The sequence below is a fragment of the Solanum pennellii genome, chromosome 8 (genome assembly GCF_001406875.1).
Source record: "Solanum pennellii chromosome 8, SPENNV200".
In the NCBI taxonomy this organism is placed as follows: domain Eukaryota; kingdom Viridiplantae; phylum Streptophyta; class Magnoliopsida; order Solanales; family Solanaceae; genus Solanum; species Solanum pennellii.
This window is the reverse complement of record NC_028644.1, coordinates 37556288-37577818: the sequence shown is the minus strand read 5'-3', so window position 1 is coordinate 37577818 and position 21531 is coordinate 37556288. Positions and strand designations below refer to the sequence as shown.

Here is a 21531-nt window from a genome sequence, read left to right as displayed (position 1 = left end):
GGAATTATCATAATTGACTATGTAAAGTCAAAGGATAATGTGTCGGATCCACTTATAAAAAGTCTAACTAGAGAGGAAGTTGATAGATTATCAAAGGGAATGGGACTATTGCCGAGGACAAGTCATTATTGCCGTAACTCTACCTAGAAGATTGGAGATCCCAAGATCTAGGTTCAACGAGATCAAACAAAGTCATTAATGACGGTTCAACATTGTCAAAACATTATTTTTTATGGACCATTCTCATGATAAGACAATGTTCAATAACAAGGATAAAGGCATTAGGACTTTTTAATGGTTTCTAACACTAATACAGGGTGTATCAAATGGTGTATCTACGGAATAACACATTTAAAATCACCTATGTAAGTGTGAAGTGAAAGACGTTTCAAGGAGAATCCGATAAGGTCATTTCTCTAAGCACTTATTAACCAAGATGTGTTCATGGCTGAAATGAACAAAACAATGAGAACCAAAATAGTTCAAGGGTTGATTGTGTGACTTATGTTGTCTAGGTATACACCAAAATCTTGATGGTTCAAAGATATTAAATATACCGATTGATCGAGTATATCCGATATATGCTCACCACGAAAAGTTTAAGGGGAAACCTACTTATCCAGATGTGACTAACCCTTACTTACCTATCACACAGTTTTCACACATATGTTTTTAAAAAATGGTCATTCCCTATTCATGTGGGGGATTGTTGGGTTTTAAATGTGTGAAAAGGAAATGAAGGGTTAAGACTCTCCTGGAGGGTTGTCACTTTGCCCGAGGGTTGTGGCCTTTATAAAAGGTTGTATCCTTTGTAAAGGGTTGTGACTGTCTCAAAGGTTGTGCTTTTCAAAAGTGTTGTGACTTTTCTGAAAGGTTGTCTTCTTTCCAAAGAGTTGTGACATTTACCCTTTGTTGCCTATAAATAAAGAAACTTTCTCTCATTTTTTTAGCATTGAATTCTTTCCTTCTTTTACATACATTTCTTAGAAAACAAAATCGATCGATCGAGTCTGTGTGTCTGATTCGTTGATATCATTTGAGTTCGCTGAAATTATTGAAGTTTGAGATACTGCTACTTCATTAATGGTTAATCCGTTTATCTTGGGATGAATTAATCTACAACTTCGGGTACTTGAGGGGATTATATTTCTTAAGGACACAAAGTGGATTCAGTGGAGTCAGATAGTTCTTTGTGTTTTTCTTTCATCTTTTTTTTTATGGTTTGCTAATTTGAAAATAGGAGATAACAATGTTGGCTTTTAAAGGTGTGAACAGGAAATGAAGGGTTGTGAGTCTCTTGAAGGGTTGTCACTTTGCCGGAGGCTTGTGCCCTTTATGAAAGGTTGTGTCCTTTCTAAAGGGTTGTGACCGTTTGACAGGTTGTGCCTTTTCAAAAGTATTGTGACTTTTCTGAAAGATTGTCTTTTTTTCCATAGAGTTGCGACCTTGACCCTTTGTTGGCTATAAATAGAGAAACTCTCTCATTTTTTAGCATTGAATTATTTCCTTCTTTTGCATACATTTCTTAGAAAACAAAATCGATCGATCGTGTTTGTGTGTGTCATTCGTTGCTGTCATTTGAGTTCGCTGAAATTATTGAAGTTTGATCGCTACTTCCTTAATGGTTAATCCATTTTATCTTGGTAGGAATTAATCTGCAATCTCGGGTACTTGAGGAAATTAAATTTCTTAAGAACACACAGTGAATTCTGTGGAGTCAGATAGTTCTGTGTTTTTCTTTCATCTTTATTATTTTTTCTGGTTTGCTAATCTGAATACATGAGACAACAGAAGCATTTCAAGAATTTGATGCTTCAAGATGTAGAGGTGAGCAACCAAATAAAAAAAGAGGTGCAGGAAAGAATAGGATGCCAAAAGAGAACAAAAAGAGCCTTTAGTTGTAGGAATTTAATAAAACAGCTAGAAATATAGAAATGAGGCAATGTATAGTTACTTACTGAGGCACTAGCAGTCCAATAACCTTCCAGGAAGGGGGTTGGATATAGTGTGCTCTTTAGATTGTCATTTCTTTGTCTGTTGAGGTAATATAAACAGTTTATACCCCAAAAAAAATTTGCTCCTTACTAGCGATGTGCAAAGAAAAGATTAAGTGCAAAAATCTAAAGGGAGATATAAGAAAAATGTCTTAATTGTGTGAAGTTGAATATGTTAAAGTCACTATTTTACCAAATATTTCCAACTTGTCCCTTAACCTACATTGCAACTTGAACATATGTGATGAATACTTTTGTTAATAGAGTGTGAGACTAAGAGTAAGCTTAAGATATATCTTACATGTATCGTGAGAATTTATTTATGAGGGTGAGTGAAATTGTCACTTTTTATTATATGCCCCCGAAGTTGTTATATGTTGTGAATGAGCGAGGAAAAGAGAGGGCACATGAATGGTGAGATTTTGGTGAACTATTTGATTTCTCTGTGAATTGTTTTTTTGCCCTATGAATTATGTTGGTTCTAGAGGTTATATGGTCTTGTTAGAATTGTCTTTGTATTGCAATGCCAAAAGCATTTACTAGTTGAGACTTTGTTGAGGTTTAAAATGTTTTGGTGCCTGTTTGATTGGCGTGGCTAGATGGGTTACATATTTTGGGTGTTTAGAAGTTTTCATGATTGAACAAATATTAAAGCGTTGGGTAATGAGATTGGACATCTTTACAATTATGATTTTTCAGTGTTTATATGTTGTGAGTTAAAACATGTTAAATAGGGAAAATTTCATATATGGCAAACTTATTTGATTAAATAACATTATATGGGTATAGTTTACCTAATTACATTCTATGGGTATAGTTTAGTTATTTTAGGTATCTTTAATTTTGTATATAAGGTTTCTTTTGTTTTTTATTTATACAATTTTATTTTAAAAAGTGATTTGTAACTGAAGCGTTAAATATGCTAACAATAAATATAGATAATGCCATAATTTAAGGTAAATGTCCCTTTTTTAAGGTAAACGTTCAAATTCAAAAAAAAATTCAAAAAAATAAGAATTATACAGCAATTGAAACAAAAGATAAACTTGTTTTTGCTGTTTATGAAACAGCAGTTCATCAATTTTTTTTATTTTTTCTTTGTAATCGAATTCAGGTAAGTGTTCATTGGATGAAAATTCATGTTTAATATTGCAATAATTATACAATGTTCTATTGGATTTACAAATTTTGATTTATGTGCGTTCGTTATTGCGGTGTCATAATTTATTTTATTTTTTTTGAAAAACTAATTTCAAAATATGATTATTTTAAGCAGAAATTTTTTACTATACAATTATATACTTTTTGTTAGTGTAGTATTTTTATATTATAAAGAAGATCAGTGTAAGCGAATACAGGTAATCGTTGGTGATAATTGTATATAGCCATAAAGTAAGTGTTTTGCTTTTGGTACAATTATATACTTTTTTTTTTATGTAGTATTTGTATATTAAAAAGAATATCACTGTAAAATCAATTCAGTAATTTGATTGTATAATATATACAAAAATTGTCAATTTTAAAAGAAGTCATGTACAGATTAATTTTTTGTATATGTCTACAAACTTACCTTTTTTGTATATCAATATATGTACATGAATATAGTAGTTAAACAAGGCAATATATACAACTGTCTAAATGACTTTGTACATACTCCAATAATATATATATTTAATATATACTAACTTCAATAATTTGTATATAACTACTAAAATATACAAATTACAATTTTTGTATATGTATATAAACTTAATATATACTAACTTCAATAATTTGTATATAACTAATAAAATATACAAATTATAATCATATATGAAATTTTTTCATCTGTATAACTAAGTCCAATTACTTTTTGTATATATATACAAAAACAAAAATAATAATGAGCCTTTAATATACAATCTGCTACTACCACTATTAAGACTTAGTATATTATTCATTATACATAACTTAAAGTATGTATAAAGTAATCAAATCTACAGACACACATACAAATATATAACTAAAACATGTGTGTACTAAACATGCAATATACTATATACAATTACGTGAATACAAAATTTACTTAAACAATAATTTTTTTGTATATTGACATATAAGTAACAAAAAAATTGTATCTAAATTTGTGTTTTAAGCCACTACCTCATGATTATGATGTTCTTCAGATCCGTCAATTTCACATGTATTTTCCTCTGAATCAATGTTTACTGCTTTCCTCTTTCTTCCTCTTTGTACAATTGTAATGCCTCTAGCTTTAGCATTGTTAATAACTTCTTGAACTGCCGTAGGGTCATATTTTTTCTTTGATCTCAATTCTTCCATTGTTTGTTCATGTTGAACTTGTTTTGATTTTACCATAGACCCTACATCAACCCCAAAATCTTGAGTTAAACCCATTGAAAACGATGGTAAATTGTCAACAAAATTGACGTGCAATGGAATACCTCTGGTAATCTTCATCCTCATAGATGAAGATGATTCATTCATTTTGTGACTAATTTGAGATCTAACAAGAACAAACAATCGATTATTTCATCAAAAAAATATGAAAAAACATAAGAAACACAATACATATACAATTGTTGAATAAGAATAAAAGAAAAAGGAAAACGACTAAAATTTAGGAGTACCTACAAAAATTGAATTCAACTTCGGGAGGGAGTAATTGAATTTTGGACAATTTGAAATTCAAATCGGATAGAGGTATTAATTATAGGAGAAAAGGTAGAATATGAATAGGAGAGATAATATTGTTTTGTGTAAAATTATATACAAATTTTTTTAAAAAAAGTTTTTATACTATTGGTTATATAATAGGTGGTGGACCCCATTAATTATAGCAAAAAAAAATAAACAATAATTATAGAAAGTAAATACATTAAACTATACCCCTATTATATAATTACTTAGGAATGTTTGCCATTCCATATAATTTTCCCTAAATATTACTCACTGTAGTGTTTTGGAGGTAATAAAATGTTGTAGCGACCTGAAAAAAGTTTCACAGGCCTTACGGAACCAAGTCCAAAGTGTGGCTAAAAAGACAAGGCCCAACATCCTTTTAATTGATCTATTCTTAGTCAATTTTTAGTTGGGGGGTCAACACATTGAAGCAAAGTAGAGATGGCTTATCTTCTTCTTCTTCTTCTTGGATTACTTTTCTTCTCTTTAACTTTTTGCTGGAAACACATATCTTTGCAAGTGTTACCATATAATAAGCGGTTTAGCACCCTTATTCAAGGTTATGGCCAAAATATGAATGTTATATCTTAATGTAAAGTTGTTTGTATTTTTCTACCATATGAATTGTTATTATAATTTTGCTATTTCTATGTCTTATCTACCAATAGGATAAATGGATTGTCATAATGGAAACGCGAGATGAGGAAAGTTAGGTATATAAGGTTGGTTAAAAGGAGTACGATGCATTTTGTGGCTAGGATGGAAATTATACCTAGTTTCCCCAACTTGTCTTTCACATGAGATATAAATGCATTTGGATTAATTATGAGTATATCACTTAATAATATAATTATTAGATAGACTCTTAAAGGTCCGAGAGGCCATGACAATAATATCAACCCTGTGATTCACCAACTCGGTTGTATTTAGAAAGATAATGAAGGTGTAGACATAATGTGATCATGCAAAGTGGCATAACCTTGGGACCCCTCTCTTACTATGTTGATCTTGAAAAAAACTATTTACTTATCCTTTCTATTTGAAGTTTGGTAAAATCATAAATAAAACCTTGAAAATTCATGACTTGAATAACTAACTAGGACTAGTGGTAAGTCCATGTAGGTTCAACCATCACAAATGTTCAACACTCAGGTTGATCAAGTTCATAAATGTCCCCATGACAAAGAGGCAATGATATGAATATTATCAATAACCATGATCAGAAATACATGTTGAACACTCGGTTGATCTAGAATATAAATGTCGCCATGACCAAGAGGCAAGAACCCATAATATTCATATCGGATGTATTCGAGATATCTTCATTTGCTGTGGTACTCTAATCTCAAATCTTCAAATACTCTTTTTAACTGCCAATTAACAAGTGTTCTCCACACATATATACATCAGACCGTATCCATCCTCCACTCTAATTGTGATCAAGGCTTCATTCTCATATTAATATTCCTGCCATCAGCGGAAAAGCCAAACAAATTTGTTTTTTCAAGGATATTGGAAGGTAATTTAGGTCTTTTAGCTCTTTCAACTTTGGGATTCACACTTCTACAGTCTAAATCTATAGCAATATACTAGATAAGTTCCGTTAGTATTATACCTTCTTAATACAACCTCGAAATTATACATCCAACTTTTGCAAAATGTTCTCTTCCGCCACAACAAATTATACAGAATTTAACAGTATAAACTCCAACTCTCCTATACAACTTAAGATGAAATAATAAATCAATGATGTTCCTGAAAGCAACAAGAATAAAAAGACTCCTAAAATACAAAATTAATCATGTAAACTCTGGGGATTATCTTAATCAAACAGCTGAAAGACTCGCCCATTTTCCGAGCTCGTAGGGATCGGCATAATAATACAGCTTGATTCTATTAGCCAAAGACAGTCCTGCTGCCACAATCCGGACCCTAGCATCCGAGTCATCCTGCTCTGATGGATCATCAGTAAATGCACCAACATCTCCAAGAAGTCGAAATGAGATTCGACGAGTACTAACTTGTCTAGGAAAATCAAAGTACATTGCTGTCCCCGCCTTCACCTCTGGCAGCCTGTATTCTGCAATGATGACCATATTGTGTGGTTCCTGTACATGATTATCATGTGAATTTACTGCTGTAACAGCTGAAAATAACACCATATGGGTATATTACAGAAAACAGCTTCTAGAAATAACCAGAAAAGTGTTTTTTTTTACAGCTCAACAAACTTGTCCATACATTCAAAACCATATCAATCTCGCGTGCGGGGTAAGAAACATTTCCTTTGCGAAATAAGATTATAGGAGGGATTGTTTGGGGCTCCATCCTGTTTTGGGGGGTGACCATCTAGTATTGGCATAAGTTACTTAGCCCAAGAACTTTTACTACACATACAGAAGGAAAGAAAGTCATATATCATTCAGCTAAAGATGTGATTTTGGTGGTCATAAACCAACACAACATTATCTTGAATATTCTAATTATTGGCATGTTACCAAGGATGTCTAGATGCTTTTCTTCTCCGTGAAGCAAATTCTAGTTCGAAGACGAACATATTATACTCAATGTAATAGCTATTTGGTGATAGATAAATGCCTATTTATGTTCATATCCTCCTGTGAAGCATTGGCACAAATTTCTCACTTTGATCTAGAGGATGTAAAATTCTGGCCAGCTCTAACCATTCATCACTAGCAAATGAACTCTAATGATGTTGTTTATCTCCATGCAAGCAGAGGGATACTCCAAAACGGTATGATTTATTGCTGGAGTCGCATATTAAACTCCATATATCTACCTACTTCATCCGAGGTCCAATGATACTAGCTTACTGAACACAGAGGAGGACCCACAAAGTGAATAGCAAACCAAGAGGAATGTCAAAACTCAAACAACATTAATTACATGGTGAAAGAGAAATCACATGAACAAGACGCTAGTTGCTAGGAATCTATCTCAACTTATACAGAGTGAATTTTGTTTCTCTTCCATAACTTTAAGTAAGACATTTAAGCATACTTGTTGGATTTATTTATTATATTTTATCTTTAATTTGATTTGGTTTATATCAAAATTGTTTATTTATTCAATACTGAATTTTTTGGCTCAGCATATAAGTTCTCTAAATTATTTAGATAGAACTTAGGTCAAAATTTAAAAGATCTTCAAAATTTCTGGAAGTACCAGTAAAGTAGATATATATAAATTATACTAAAGACAAATCTGAATAAATTTCAAAATATTGATTTGGAAAATTTGTTCATTGTTGAAAAATAACAAATATTAGAGATGATGATTGCATCGTGATGGCAAGATCAGAAAGAAGAAAAAAAGAGTTGCAAGCAATTCTCGCCTGCTATGTCTGATGTGCCTCTATTTTTGGCTATTGTGGTATTTATTTAAACCCGCTTGTGCCAAACTATAGGTCCGCCACTGACTGAACCTTTGAAACATGGCTGTCAGGTGATTGTAGGAGTCCTTTGTTTTAGATAAGGGTAACTGAATACACAAGAGTTTCATCATCAAATAATGATGAGCATAGGTCACTTGCAATCTCATCAGAGCATATCAAAACTACCCCTAGGGAGATTACAAATTGCCTATGAAATCAACAATAAGTTTTATATCCCCCCTCATATCCTGTTCACACCAAAAATACAAAAGGCTAAGGCTATTCATTCTAATCTTCTGAATGTTGTTACTCTTATCCTCAAAACGTCTAGCATTCCTTTTTCCTTAAAGTCCCCCCAAATGCAAGTTTGGATCAACTCCCACCAATCTTCAGTAGAGTGTCTTCTTCCTATCTCCTTCCAAGGATGCAAATTTGTCTTCCCTTTTTGAAGCACTTCATGTGTTAAGTATGCCCTTCTACACACCAACAAAGCAAAACATGAGACCTTTAGAGGTATTTTTACCTTCCAGATTAGCTTCTAAGGCCAAATTCTATTGTCTTTGACTAGCATTGCTACTCCAATAACAAGACTAACACTCCTTTCCTTTTGTAATCTCCACATAGGCTTATAAGGCTCAGTGGAAGTGCCTGGAAAGGTATTTAGGATTTGAAATAGAGTAGTGATTCTCTCTATCTCCCCGTCATTAAGGGTTCTTCTAAACAAGAAATTCCACCCTGTTGTCTCCTTTTTCTGTTGGCCGAGTATAAACAAGTCTGGAAAATATATTGCTAGGCATTCTTCCCCAATCCATAGATCATTCCAGAAGTCAATTTCCTGCCATTTCTCACCTTAAGGAAGATGGTTACCTTTGAACTATGGCCTAGTCTTCTGATGGTCTTCCAAACACTACATCCAAATGTTCCCAGAACTTCCTTAGTAGACCAAGGACTTTGCAATCCATATTTCTCAATGATGACTCTCTTACATAATGACAACTTTTAAGCGCAAAATCTCCATAACCATTTCTGTAGAAGACAAGAATTCTGAAGGCTTAGCTTTTCTATACCCAATCCCTTATGCTTCCTGCTAAGTGTTAGGATGTCCCACTTGACTAGCTTGTAACCTCTTTTTTCTTTGTTTCCATTCCAAAGAAAAGATCTTCTAAGTTTGTTGATCTTTCTCATCTCCAACTCCATCCTCTATTTTAAACTCCAAATACAGAGTCCTCTATTTTTCAGAAAATCAACTCCAACCTAATTCTCTATTTTACTTTCTAAAAAGAAATCTCTCTCTCCTCAATATTATATTATTATTTCTATTTCATTATTATTTTCTTATTTCATAATATATGCTTTATTTATTTTTTCTAAATAATTACTTTATATAATTTTTGATGTGATATATAATTATATTTTATTGTAAAATTTTTAAATAATATAAATTGCAAAAAAAATATAATATAATACATAAATTAATGAAAAATTCAAATAAAAGTGATATACAATTACATAAAGACTCATTTATCAAATTATTATGTTGCACTCATAAATGCTCTATTAATGCATTTACGGAGTTTAAAATGAACATTTTTGTCCTTAGTTTTTTCATGTCTAGCTAAAAATTGTTCAAACCGGAGATTTTCATCTACCATCATTTCTATAGATGGAGTTGCAAACTCCGCGGCATATTGAATTGGTGCACTGAGACCACGTATTGTTATCTTGTATTTAAATTATCGTATCACGTTTTGTATTTTTAAATTAAAATTTTCATTTACCATTCTAATTTTCTGCATTCTTTATAACGAAAATTAATTATAAAAATAAAATTTTATTATTGACAAAAATAAGAAAAAAAATTAAAATACTATTAATTTGAAATTAAAGTATTATATACTAAATAATATTTTTTTAAATATTATATTACATTTAAAAAGAATTATGCCTATTAGATATTTAATCAATGAAATTGTATGCAAAATAATATGTTAATTAGAAAATAATAGAAATAATAATAAAATAACAAAAAAGTGAAATGGAGTGCCCATTCTCTGTTTTACTCTCCAAATATAGAGAATGGAGAGTAAAATAAGGTGGTTGGAGATGGTCTCAATGCTCTTTGGAAATTGGAATAGGAAAAAAAAACTCATCATATAGGATGGGAGTGCATCTAGGACTGACTAGATCAGGGTCAATCTCCCTCCCAAAGAGAGGCTTCCATCTTGCTAGTTCCCTGTCACATCTCTCTAGTGCATCATTCCACACTCCAATATCCTTGTTTTGTGTTCCCAAAGGCATACCCAAATACTTTGTAGGTAGAGTTTCTATTTGGAAGAACGCTTTTGCCAGTTAAAATGGAGCCCAGAAATACCTTCAAAGACAGTGAGAATTGTTGTGATATGTCTCATTTGTGTCACCTCAGCTTCACAAAAAATCAAGGAGTCAATATCATAGAGTAGGTGAGTAACACTCACCTCAGTGTTCATATTCCCCTGCATCTACGGTTTAAAACCTATCAACCAACCATTGACATTTGCTCTCCTGATCATGTGATTGAGGTCTTCCATGGCTAGACTAACTAGGAAGGGTGAGAGAGGGTCCCCTTGCCCTAGCCCCCCTTTGATATTGGAAGAAACCTTCAGAATTTCCATTTCTAATTTGTGAAAAATAAACAGAGGATAGCCACTTCCTCCCGAATCCCGTGTCCTTCAAATATTTAGCAGAAAAGACCAATTGAAATGAGCATAACCCTATTCTATATCCATCTTGCATAATGTTAAAATAGAATAAGTATTTCCTACTTCAAATAGGAATAGGAATAAGAATAAGAATAGGATTCCTAGTTGAAAAAGGATTCTAATGTAGTGTCTATAAATAGGGTCTCAATGTAAAATCTAGACTGTGACACACAAGTAACAGAATTACCCGGAACAGAATTACCTGCAACAGAAACATGAGATTGTGCAACCGAAACTACTTGTGGAGACGTTTGAACGCCCTCTTCTTTCATTCAAAATCAGGTTCCACGTTCCATATTGTTTCCTCAGTCACATCTCTATCCTATCCCCCCTCGTGTCTTTGAGAGCACATGCTTCGTTCATAATTTAGCCCCTGGGAAAGATAAATTAGCTCCTCGTGCCCTTAAATGTGTCTTTCTTGGATACTCTAGGGTTCAAAAAGGGTATCGTTGTTATTCACATGATCTTCATCGATACCTTATGTCTGCTGATGTTACATTTTTTGAGTCTCAGCCTTATTATACATCTTCTGATCATCCTAATGAATCTATTGTCTTACCCATACCTCAAGTCTTACCTGTGCCAACCTTTGAAGAATCTACGCTTACTTCTACATCTGCGGTTACGTGCCACCACTACTAACTTATCATCGCCGTCCACGTCCATCCTAGTCCTAGATGATTCATGTCATGCGCCACACACTGCTCCTACTGCAGACTTGCCTGTTCCTAGCCAACCACTTGCACTTCAAAAAGGTATACGATCCATTCGAAATACTAACCCACAGTATACCTTCTAAAGTTATCATCGTCTATCATCACCCCTTATGCCTTTGGTCGTCTTTGTCCTCTATTTCCATTCCTAAAACTACAAATGAGGCACTTTCTCATTCTGGATGGAGACATGCTATGGTTGATGAGATGTCTACTTTGCATAAAAGTGGTACTTGGGAGCTTGTCTCCCTTCCTACAGGTAAATCTACGGTTGGTTGTCGTTGGGGTTACGCAAACAAAATTGGCCCAGACGGTCAGGTTGATTGACTTAAGGCTCGCCTTGTTGCCAAAGGATATACTCAGATATTTAGGCAAAGATTATACTGACACTTTCGCTCCTGTGGCTAAAATAGCATTTGTCCGCCTTTTTCTATCTATGGTTGCCGTTCGTCATTAGCCTCTTCATCAATTGGACATTAAGAATGTTTTTCTACATGGTGATCTTGAGGAAGAAATCTATATGGAGCAACCACCTCGCTTTGTTGCTTAGGGAGAGTCTAGTAGCCTTGTATGTCGATTGCATAGGTCACTCTATGGTCTGAAACAATCTCCTTGAGCTTGGTTTGGGAAGTTCAACACAATACTTCAGCAGTTTGGCATGACTCGTAGTGGAGCTGATCACTCGGTGTTTTATTTGCATTCTGCACAGTCGATATATCTATTTGGTTGTTTACGTTGATGATATTGTTATCACCGGTAATGATCAAGATGGTATCACTAATTTGAAGCAACATCTCTTTAAGCATTTCCAGACTAAAGACCTTGGCAAATTGAAGTATTTTCTAGGTATTGAGGTTGCTCAATCTAGTTCAGGTATAGCTATTTCCCAACGCAAGTATGCCTAAGACATTCTTGAGGAGACAGGAATGATGGGATGTAGACCTATTGACACTTCTATGGATCCCAATGTTAAACTCCTTCCAGGACAGGGGGAGCCACTTAGTAATCCTGATAGGTATAGACGGCTCGTTGAAAAATTCAATTATCTCATAGTGACTAGACCTGACATATCTTATCCTGTGATTGTTGTAAGTCAGTTTATGTCTTCCCCTTGTCAAAGTCATTGGGAAGTAGTGGTTCATATAGTGGTTCGTATTCTGCAATATATAAAGTCGGCTCCTGGTAAAGGACTACTCTTTGAGGATCAAGGCCATGAGCATATCATTGGATATTCAAACGCTGATTGGGCAGGATCACCCTCTGACAAACGTTCGACATTCGGATATTGTGTTTTAGTAGGAGGTAATTTGGTGTCATGGAAGAGTAAGAAACAAAATGTGGTTGCTCGATCTAGTGCAGAATCAGAATATCGAGCAATGGTGACATCAACTTGTGAGCTAGTTTGGATCAAACAGTTACTGCGAGAACTAAAATTTGGCAAAATTGATCAGATGGAACTCTTATGTGATAATTAAGCAGCTCTTCATATCGCATCAAATCCAGTGTTTCATGACACATTGTCAGAGAAAAAATACTCTCAGGAAATATTGTTACGAAATTCGTGAAGTCAAATGATCAGCCTGCAGATATCTTCACCAAATCCCTCATAGGTCCTCATATTAATTACATTTGTAACAAGCTAGGTACATATGATTTGTATGCACTAGCTTGAGGGGGAGTGTTAGAATAGAATAAGCATTTCCTACTTAAAATAAGAATAGGAATAGGAATAGGAATAAGAATAAGAATAGGATTCCTAGTTGGAAAAAGATTCTAATGTAGTGTCTATAAATAGGGTCTCAATGTAAAATTTAGATACAGAATTCAATGATATTTTTCCCCATATATTTCTCACACGTAAGACTCCAGTCTTTTTTTGTTGATCTCTGCCACCAACCCATTAGCAATAAGTGAAACATCCATAATTTGCCTTTCTTCTAGGAAAGCCATTTTTGGTGTACATCAACCAGTTTCCCCACTATTGTCTTCAACCTCTCAGTGATCAGTTTGGAAATAAACTTATATATTCCCCCTGTTAAGCCAATAGGTCTCAAAACTTCTCCTCTGCTCCAGCTTTTTTAGGAATCAATGCTATGAAAGTAGCTTTGAAAGATTTTTCAAAAATTTCCTTCTGATGAAAGTTATGAATGGTCAACATCAGATCTACCTTTAATATTTCCCAACATGATTTGAAGAACTCATTGTGAAGCCATATGGGCCTGGAGCAATCTCCATCACACTGTTTTAAACATTTCAGGACCTTTGCCTCAGTAAAAGGTCTTTGCATCCAAGTTTGTTCCTCCTAAGTTATAGTTGGGAAATCCAGGAAGTCAAATTGAGGTTTGCATTTCCCAGGTTCAGTGTAAATTTCCTATAGAAATCAATAATAGTGTTTCCGATACCTATAGGATCTTCTACATTTCTCCTTTGTCTATCAGCCCGTCAATGGTGTTGGTTCTCGTGTGTGATGTTGCCATTGTTTGGAAAAATCTTGTGTTATTGTCCCCTTGTTTCAGCCATAATACTTTGGATTTCTGCCTCCACATTGATTCTTCATTTTTTGCCAGCTCTTCCAACTCCACTACTATGGTGGCTCTTCAGTCAAAGCTCTTGTTACCTGTAACTTATAAATTTCAGCCAATTCTTCCTGTAAACTATTCTCTTATTTACTAACTTCCCAAAATTTGTTTTGCTCTCTTCTTTGAGTTTTCCTTAAGCATTTTTAGTTTAACATTAAGTTTGTAGTCTGGGCATCCTTCCACCAAGAATTCATTCAACCAATGCTTGGATCAAATCAGTGAAGCCTTCCACCTTGAGCCACCAGTTCTTGAACTTGAATTTGACCTTTTCTTCTCCCAGTTTCACATTCTAACATGATAGAACAGTGATTAGAGAGCACTCTAGGCAGCAGCTTTTGCTTGAGAATATGAATCTACCTAGCCTAGCTACACTTGGATGATCTCTGAACCAAGAAAAGATCCCACCATGTAAATGGGGGTCATGTAATTCCATCTCTTGTGTCCACGTTGAGAAGTTAGACATAACAAATGAGATTTTGTTAAATCATTTTATATCTTCCGTAGTTCTGTTGTTTTTAAGCCTCCACAGGTGACCGAAGGAACATCACAAATGGTTCCAACTGCAGGTAGTTCCTCCCATCAAAGTAACTTCTCATTCCAGGTATGGGGAGCATGCACTCCAGTAGATACCAGGTATAGACATTATGTGTTGATACAAACTTACAAGTGATGGAATACTGACCAGATTCAACTAGTGTAGTTTCTACTGTCCCGCATCATAAGGAACCCCCCCCCCCCAAACAAGTACCCTCAGCTTCCAGGTAACCACATTTCGTCCATCGGCATGACCATAATTGCTTAGCCATTACTTCAACGTCCTTGCTGATCTTTGTTTCTTGAAAGCAGTAAACATCCGCCTTCCATTTTTGCATTAAACGCTTCACCATTGTTCTATTCTTTTGGTTGTTTAACCCCCTTTACATTCCATGTCAATAGATGAACTTTCATTTAAAAGTTAACTCAAATTCCTCCCCCTACTTCTACCTTCCACTTTTTCATTAAAGCTAGATTTTAGAATTTTCAATTTATTTTTCCCAATTCTTTGCTCTTTGGAGTAGACACTGCCTTTCCAGGCCCCTTATTATCTAACTATGATTCTCTCATCAATCTTCATTAACAATGCTATGGTTTCTTTTTCAACGCCTCATAAGAAATTGGAAGTTAGATATTGATTAGATCAGCATCATGAATCTGTTGTATCTGCAAGTTTTGTTCCATCTCTTGCGTGACATTGGCTGTTTAGATTTCAGATTCTTTTCCTACCTGGACACGGAGTCTTTCTAATAATACAATTCATGCATGTCTCTGTGAGCTAGATTAACTTGAATATAGAACATCTTGCATCAGTGTACATGTATGTCAGCATATAAACACTATGAATATGCATGGAAGAACTAAAGCCATTTGTGGGAGAAACTGACATATCTGTTACATGTTGGCAAGACATACTAGAGTAGTTTTAGTTTACTTCAGATGGTACTTGAAAGAATTCTTAGGTTAAGCTAATCATATCAAATTTCATCACATGTTGCAGGTCATTAGCAAAGTGACATTTTGCTTAACTTATGAGACTCATCTAAAATGCAATAGTGTCTAGTACTGAAATAGGGACGAGCAGTAGCTTTACAAGATCAAAAAAGGAATCCGTTCGTAAGAAGGATGTGGAACAGTTTGTTGACATAGAAAAATTTCAGTTGATAAATGTAAATCACATCAGTAGTATCCTCATACCTGGAAAGCAGATACTTGAATATACAATACAGCTGGACTTATGAATCTGTCCTCCAATATAAAAGAAGAAACATCCCATGGATTCACCTGTGAAGGTGGTGAATGGGTGACTCGAGGTTTTATTGCACTAAAACCATCGAGACGAAAACCTGCCAGCATAGGTGAAACTGGGGGTAGGAACTGTTCTAAAACAAGGTCGTTCTCAGTTAACCTCTCAACCTCAATTGGAACCTGGAAAGGGAATGGAATAGAATTTTATTTTTCTTTATTATGCAGGAGTGTGACAATTTAAATGGTAAAAATTGCTAGAGAGTAGCAAGTTTGCCTCACCTTAAATCTGTTTAGTGGAGGACCTTTATCCAACAAATTGCTTGTATTTATCTGGTCAGAGCCTTGACTTGGTGCCCCTACATCTTTCCTCAATGGGCTTCCAACCACCAAGATTCTTTTAGCATGAAGACACGGGTCACTTTCAACTGGTCCTCCAAATGAAGCACGCCTCACAGGTTCCGCGAATGGGTTCTCTTCTACGGACAAATGACTGAAGTCTTTCTCAAAATTTACAGAACTTGAGCCAACTTTTTGTAGACGCAAAGTTATCCAAATAATGCGGCATCGAACAGGATTACGGAAAGAAAATTTTACATGTCTAGGCACTTCAGAGGACTTCTCTTGTCCACAAAGCTCAGAGGAAGAGGTGATCATAGATCTCATATCCCATTTCCCCACACATGATCTTTCTTCCTTGTGTATTTTACTGCTTGCCCATATCTGAACCTGCACAGACAGAATAAGTTTCGGTTCTTAAAGCATTGCCAGTGGTGTAAGGAATGGGAAACCACATCATTATACAATGGGAAGAGAAATTGCATGAACAAGAAACAAATAGGCAAGTTCATAAGCCTACAGGTAAATAACAAGTTATTTAAAGCATGAATTCAGCAACACAAGAGGATGTCAAACCACATCAATTACATGATTAAAGAGAAATCACATGAACAAGAAGCAAGTCTCTAGGAATCTGCCATACACACAAGTTTCATGTCTATGGTCAATCTAGGGCCATTTAAACTTATAGGTATGTTGTAAATTAATAAAACAACGAGCTTAACAGATGGTAATTCCTGCTGCTGTTTCAGGCAAGTGTAACTATTAGACAAAAACATTTAACTTTGCTCTTCTCATGGAAAAACAAAGCAATCACAGGAAACAGAATGTGAAATATCTTATTAATACTTATGTCTCGACATAAAAATTATAAAAATTAAAAAAAAGAAAAAGTTTTCTCTGATCAGAAGGATAGGCAAATCATGTAACGAATAACCAAAGGGGTCATAGAATATCACATGCCATTTTTGTTCGACAAGTTAAAACATACATAGCATTTCTCTTCCCAGCAAAAGGAAGGAAAAAAGACTATCATTGCTTTTTGAAGTCAATCTATGAGAGAACATTAGATAATAAACTATAAGAAATTACACGACAGCAAGAGATTAATCAGGTCCAAACTGTCTTGGCTTTTCCATATTTGAATATGACACAAAACCTGCTAGAGCTAAAAATCTTGTTGAGTGAGGAGTAAACTTACAACAGGAGTGTCTGCCATCGAGTAGCCACAAGGACTAACTAGAAGAACAACACCACAAACATCAGATAAATCACCAAGGACAATGACAAAATCAACAGAGGAAGCACTGGGAGGAGCTCTCCAAAATGAATCTTGTGCTCCAGAATTCAATGGAGCAAGCAACGACATGAATGGTGCAGATCCTGGTGCAGTTTCAACCTACACAAGAAGGAGAAGGATCAAATCTACGAGAAGGATATGTCCCTAAATTCAACTTCATACTTCACGGGAGTAAAATCCTGAACTAGTAATTGATCGTACTTATTTAACTTACGGTGGATCAAACTTATATTTGATTGTCATAGATCAAAAATTATTTCAGGAACCAAATGTTTTTTGCCAACAACTTGATAAAGATCCATAGTTGAATTTGGTAAGGATATATGTTTCAAGTGCTTATATCATTCAAGATAAAAATATGCCAAAGAAAATATTTCACAAGATCAAGGATAGGGTGTGAAAGAGAGCTCAATTGAAAGTAGAATTCGGAGAGAATTAATCAAAATATTTAATGAAGACATAACCTGTCATCTATGGCCTTATCATTTCTTATTCCAGTATTTCCATCACTTTCCTACTTTAGCCATGATCTTTCTACTTAATCCCTCAAAAGGAAATTTTTTAAAGGAGCAAAACAAAATAGCTTACCTCTTAAAATTCAATCTTCCTAGTCATTTCGAGGTAAAGGTGCAGAAGGCAAAGGATCAACAGAAGGACCTAAATCAGACCATAAAAGGATAGTATTTCTAGAGGTTAATTCTCAGGATATAAAAACATTACCAAAATTTTTTTCTACTTTTAAAGAACAAGAAAGAAAATGATGAATTATGTAACTCGGAGTGTGGACAATTTCTTATTGAAGTTAAGAAAAAGTAATTGAAATTTCAGTTGAAAAGAGCATCTGGAATTGAAGTTCTGTCTAGGCATGACTTCCACTTGGAAAAACTTAAAGTTTTGTGGGTGAAAACCATGATTTCAGTTGAAACTTTCCTCAAACCAAATACAAGAACAAATATTGATTTGCAAATAATATTTCAAGTTGAAGTTTAGAGAATGAAATACTATTGTTTAAAGACAAATGATAAGCATGTATTTGGACAAATATTATTTGCAAAATAATGTTCTATCATTTTCACTATTTTTTTAACATCAACTGGAAATAGAGAATTTGAAGTTGAAAAACTTGATTGGTAAGTACTTCAAGTGAAAATAGCTATATGGCATGATTTCAACTACTATTTTTCAACTTCAACTTAAAATACTCTTTTTTCAACTTTAGCTAAATATTGTCCGAATGGGGATTTTATTGGCATTGTTTGCAACAGAAATACAGCCTAAATCAACAGAAAGTTGTTGGTTAAGTTGATCTTTGCCAATTTAAGCCACATAGATGGTGTCTTGGGGAACTTTCATCACACAAATCTCCAACTAAATGTTAGCTAGATTTTGAAACCTAAGGACCCTTCTTATTCTTTCATATCATCTAGCACTGACCCCAGTAGGAACAAGGAAGTTATTAGATACAATACATTTTATATGGTCGAGTGAAGAACCATGATGTGAGTTTCTGTCGAAGATTTAGCTGTTAACCTTAAGGATCTAATCCAATAGGCTTCTATATGGAATTCGGAAACAGTCTCTTCCCTCCCTTCAACTTTTTCTGGTTATGATCTATCTAGATCCACCAAGTAATCTTAGGCCCCGTTACTGGCTACCTAATTTTTTTCTCCATTCATCCATCTAATACTACAACTCTTATTGCCATCTCAGATCAAACCGCAAAATAGCTTAGAGACCTCCATTATTCCTTTGTCAAATTTCAGGCACGATAATCTGGTTATCTCATCAGGACAAATAGAGAACTGACTTCTTAAAATTCTAATGAAGTATGGTCGGCAAGAATGGCACAATGTTGAGCTAAAATCTACTTATTCCATCAAATCAAGGTTCACCTAGTTACTTCAAAGTCAATTGCAGATGATGCTAGATGGAGAAAATAATTCTTTCAACAGAAATTAGTAAATAGGCAAATTAAAGTAGGCTTTTGCATTCAAGATAATCCAGTTTTACATCAACCATGAGATGCTGTGTCACTCACATTTGATTTCCCCCAGATTTGTGAAAACATGGAAAAGATCAAATCACTCCTCTTATATATATATTAGGATAGGTACAAAATATTACCGGGTGCAAAAAGCTTGCAAAAGGAAATTCAGCAAGTGATTCCTCTCCATTCAACAATTCCGGATATGCAGTTGGTGTGGATTGACAATCCCCCAAAGTAAATTTGATGACATGGTCTACAGCTTTTTGAGCAGAACTATCTGCACGGGCTTTTCTCCTCTGGCCAACCAAAACCCTGATGTAGTCCAACATTAAAGCCTCAAGCACAACATCAATGCAGCAGGCTCTGCAAATGACACCATCAAGTGTCATGGAATGATTTGAGGATAAATCAACTGAGTTTACATAGATTGCTCCCCCCTGGCTGCTCACACCATTGTAGCTGGGAACCTCCTTGGAGTTAAACATAGCAAGTAAAAGAGCTCCTTTCCCTGCACAACAAACTTTACAGACCTTTCTCTCACATTCAGAACACACAAAAGAGGTCTGTGCAGCAGCTGAAGTTGATGATACAGAAGGCACATTCAATACAGGCCCATCTTCATAATGAACTTGGCATGCCCCACCAATACATCTTTCCCCTATTCCTGCTATATTCCAGAAATCTACAGCGCTATCATCGGCAATCTCAAGACCAACAGAAGCAGTAATTTTATCCTCAAGAGAAGCCTGTCCAAGCAAAGCAAGGACATTTGCTACCCTGCAGAATCCTCCCATACGAGAATTGTCAAGAAGTAGATTTGGATTTATACTAGCAGGGTCAACGCCAATTGACAACAATGCCCTATCCCTTTCAGCAGCAGAAAGGTTCAAGCGGAAGCGTTCAATTTCAAGTTTCATAGCTGCCATGTAGCTTATCTTTCTCTCCTGCATAGTTAAATGATAACAATATGGGTGTAAATAGATCAAAAATCTTCTGCAGCTGGATCAGAGTTGGAGTACCACAAACAGACATGCACATAAAATGGGAGTTCTACTTCTACAAGTGTAACAGCACCAAAGGAAATACTCATAATAAGTAATAACAACCTGGAGCTTCATACACAAAAAATTAATAACATAGGACGGATGATCATGATGATCATCTTCTGAGAAGCACTTACAGTGAAATGATGAAATATGTTGAGTTCCCACATCAGTTGTGGGATGGGTATTTGGTCTCCTCCTATGGTCTTGCGTAATCCTTCCCTCATGGATTACCTTTTGAGGTTAAGGTATCCCCAAGGTTCATTTTTTAAATATGGTCCCCATCCCAGTTCATTTTTTTACCTGATGGTGGGTCCTCATTTTCTATTGTCCACACCGCAAAAGGGAGGACGTTTTGAGTCTCACATCTGTGAGGATGAGGAAAATTGGACTCCTTGTATGGTGGCAATACTTATTGTTGAGCTAGTATTGGGGGTTAGTTAGGCCAAATCTCTATTTCTTTATCATGGTAACTATGGTATCAAGGCAGGATCCATCCCAATTTTTGGTTTCCCTATATTGGATCCCTATATTAAAATATTGTACACGCTCTAGATATCCAGTTAGCACACAACATGGTGTTGAGGCCCACATCTGTTATTAAAGGGAAGAGGTGGTCTCTTTATATGGTCTAGGGCGACCCTCCTCTCATGCGCTAGCTTTTGGAATAGAGTTAAGCCCAAGGTCCATTTCTTTACACGTGAAATGCTTTGCAAAGGTGAAAACCTAAAACTATGAAATAAAGAAAATATATTGATGGGATTGAAGGAGTAGGAGCCTAATATTTCAGGAATTAATTAGTTTATATGAGCTCAACTGCAATTACATCCTACTAATTACAAATTACAATGACTCAAAGCTCCAAATTTTGTAATGGCAACACTTTTTTTTTCGGCACTTCATAATATGGTTAAGCTATTTAACTTTATCAAGATTTAAACTTTTTCATTTGAGTGAATTTTGGCTACAGAAGAACAAAATTA

At 34.8% G+C, this 21531-nt stretch overlaps 1 protein-coding gene across 6 annotated transcripts in view; it reads right to left on the bottom strand.

Moving 5' to 3' along the window:
* Positions 1-6253: 6253 nt before the first annotated feature.
* LOC107028426 (probable phosphoinositide phosphatase SAC9) overlaps positions 6254-21531 on the bottom strand; it is a 30951-nt gene continuing 15673 nt past the window's right edge. For all 6 annotated transcript variants that reach the window (XM_027919197.1, XM_015229486.2, XM_015229487.2 and 3 more), the window contains 5 exons: positions 19643-20449; positions 17420-17617; positions 16162-16608; positions 15832-16062; positions 6254-6784 (listed from right to left, as the gene is read on the bottom strand). In XM_027919197.1, the coding sequence (XP_027774998.1) occupies positions 6503-6784; positions 15832-16062; positions 16162-16608; positions 17420-17617; positions 19643-20449 (1965 nt within the window). In that variant the 3' untranslated portion in view covers positions 6254-6502. The remainder of the gene's footprint in view (positions 6785-15831; positions 16063-16161; positions 16609-17419; positions 17618-19642; positions 20450-21531) is intronic.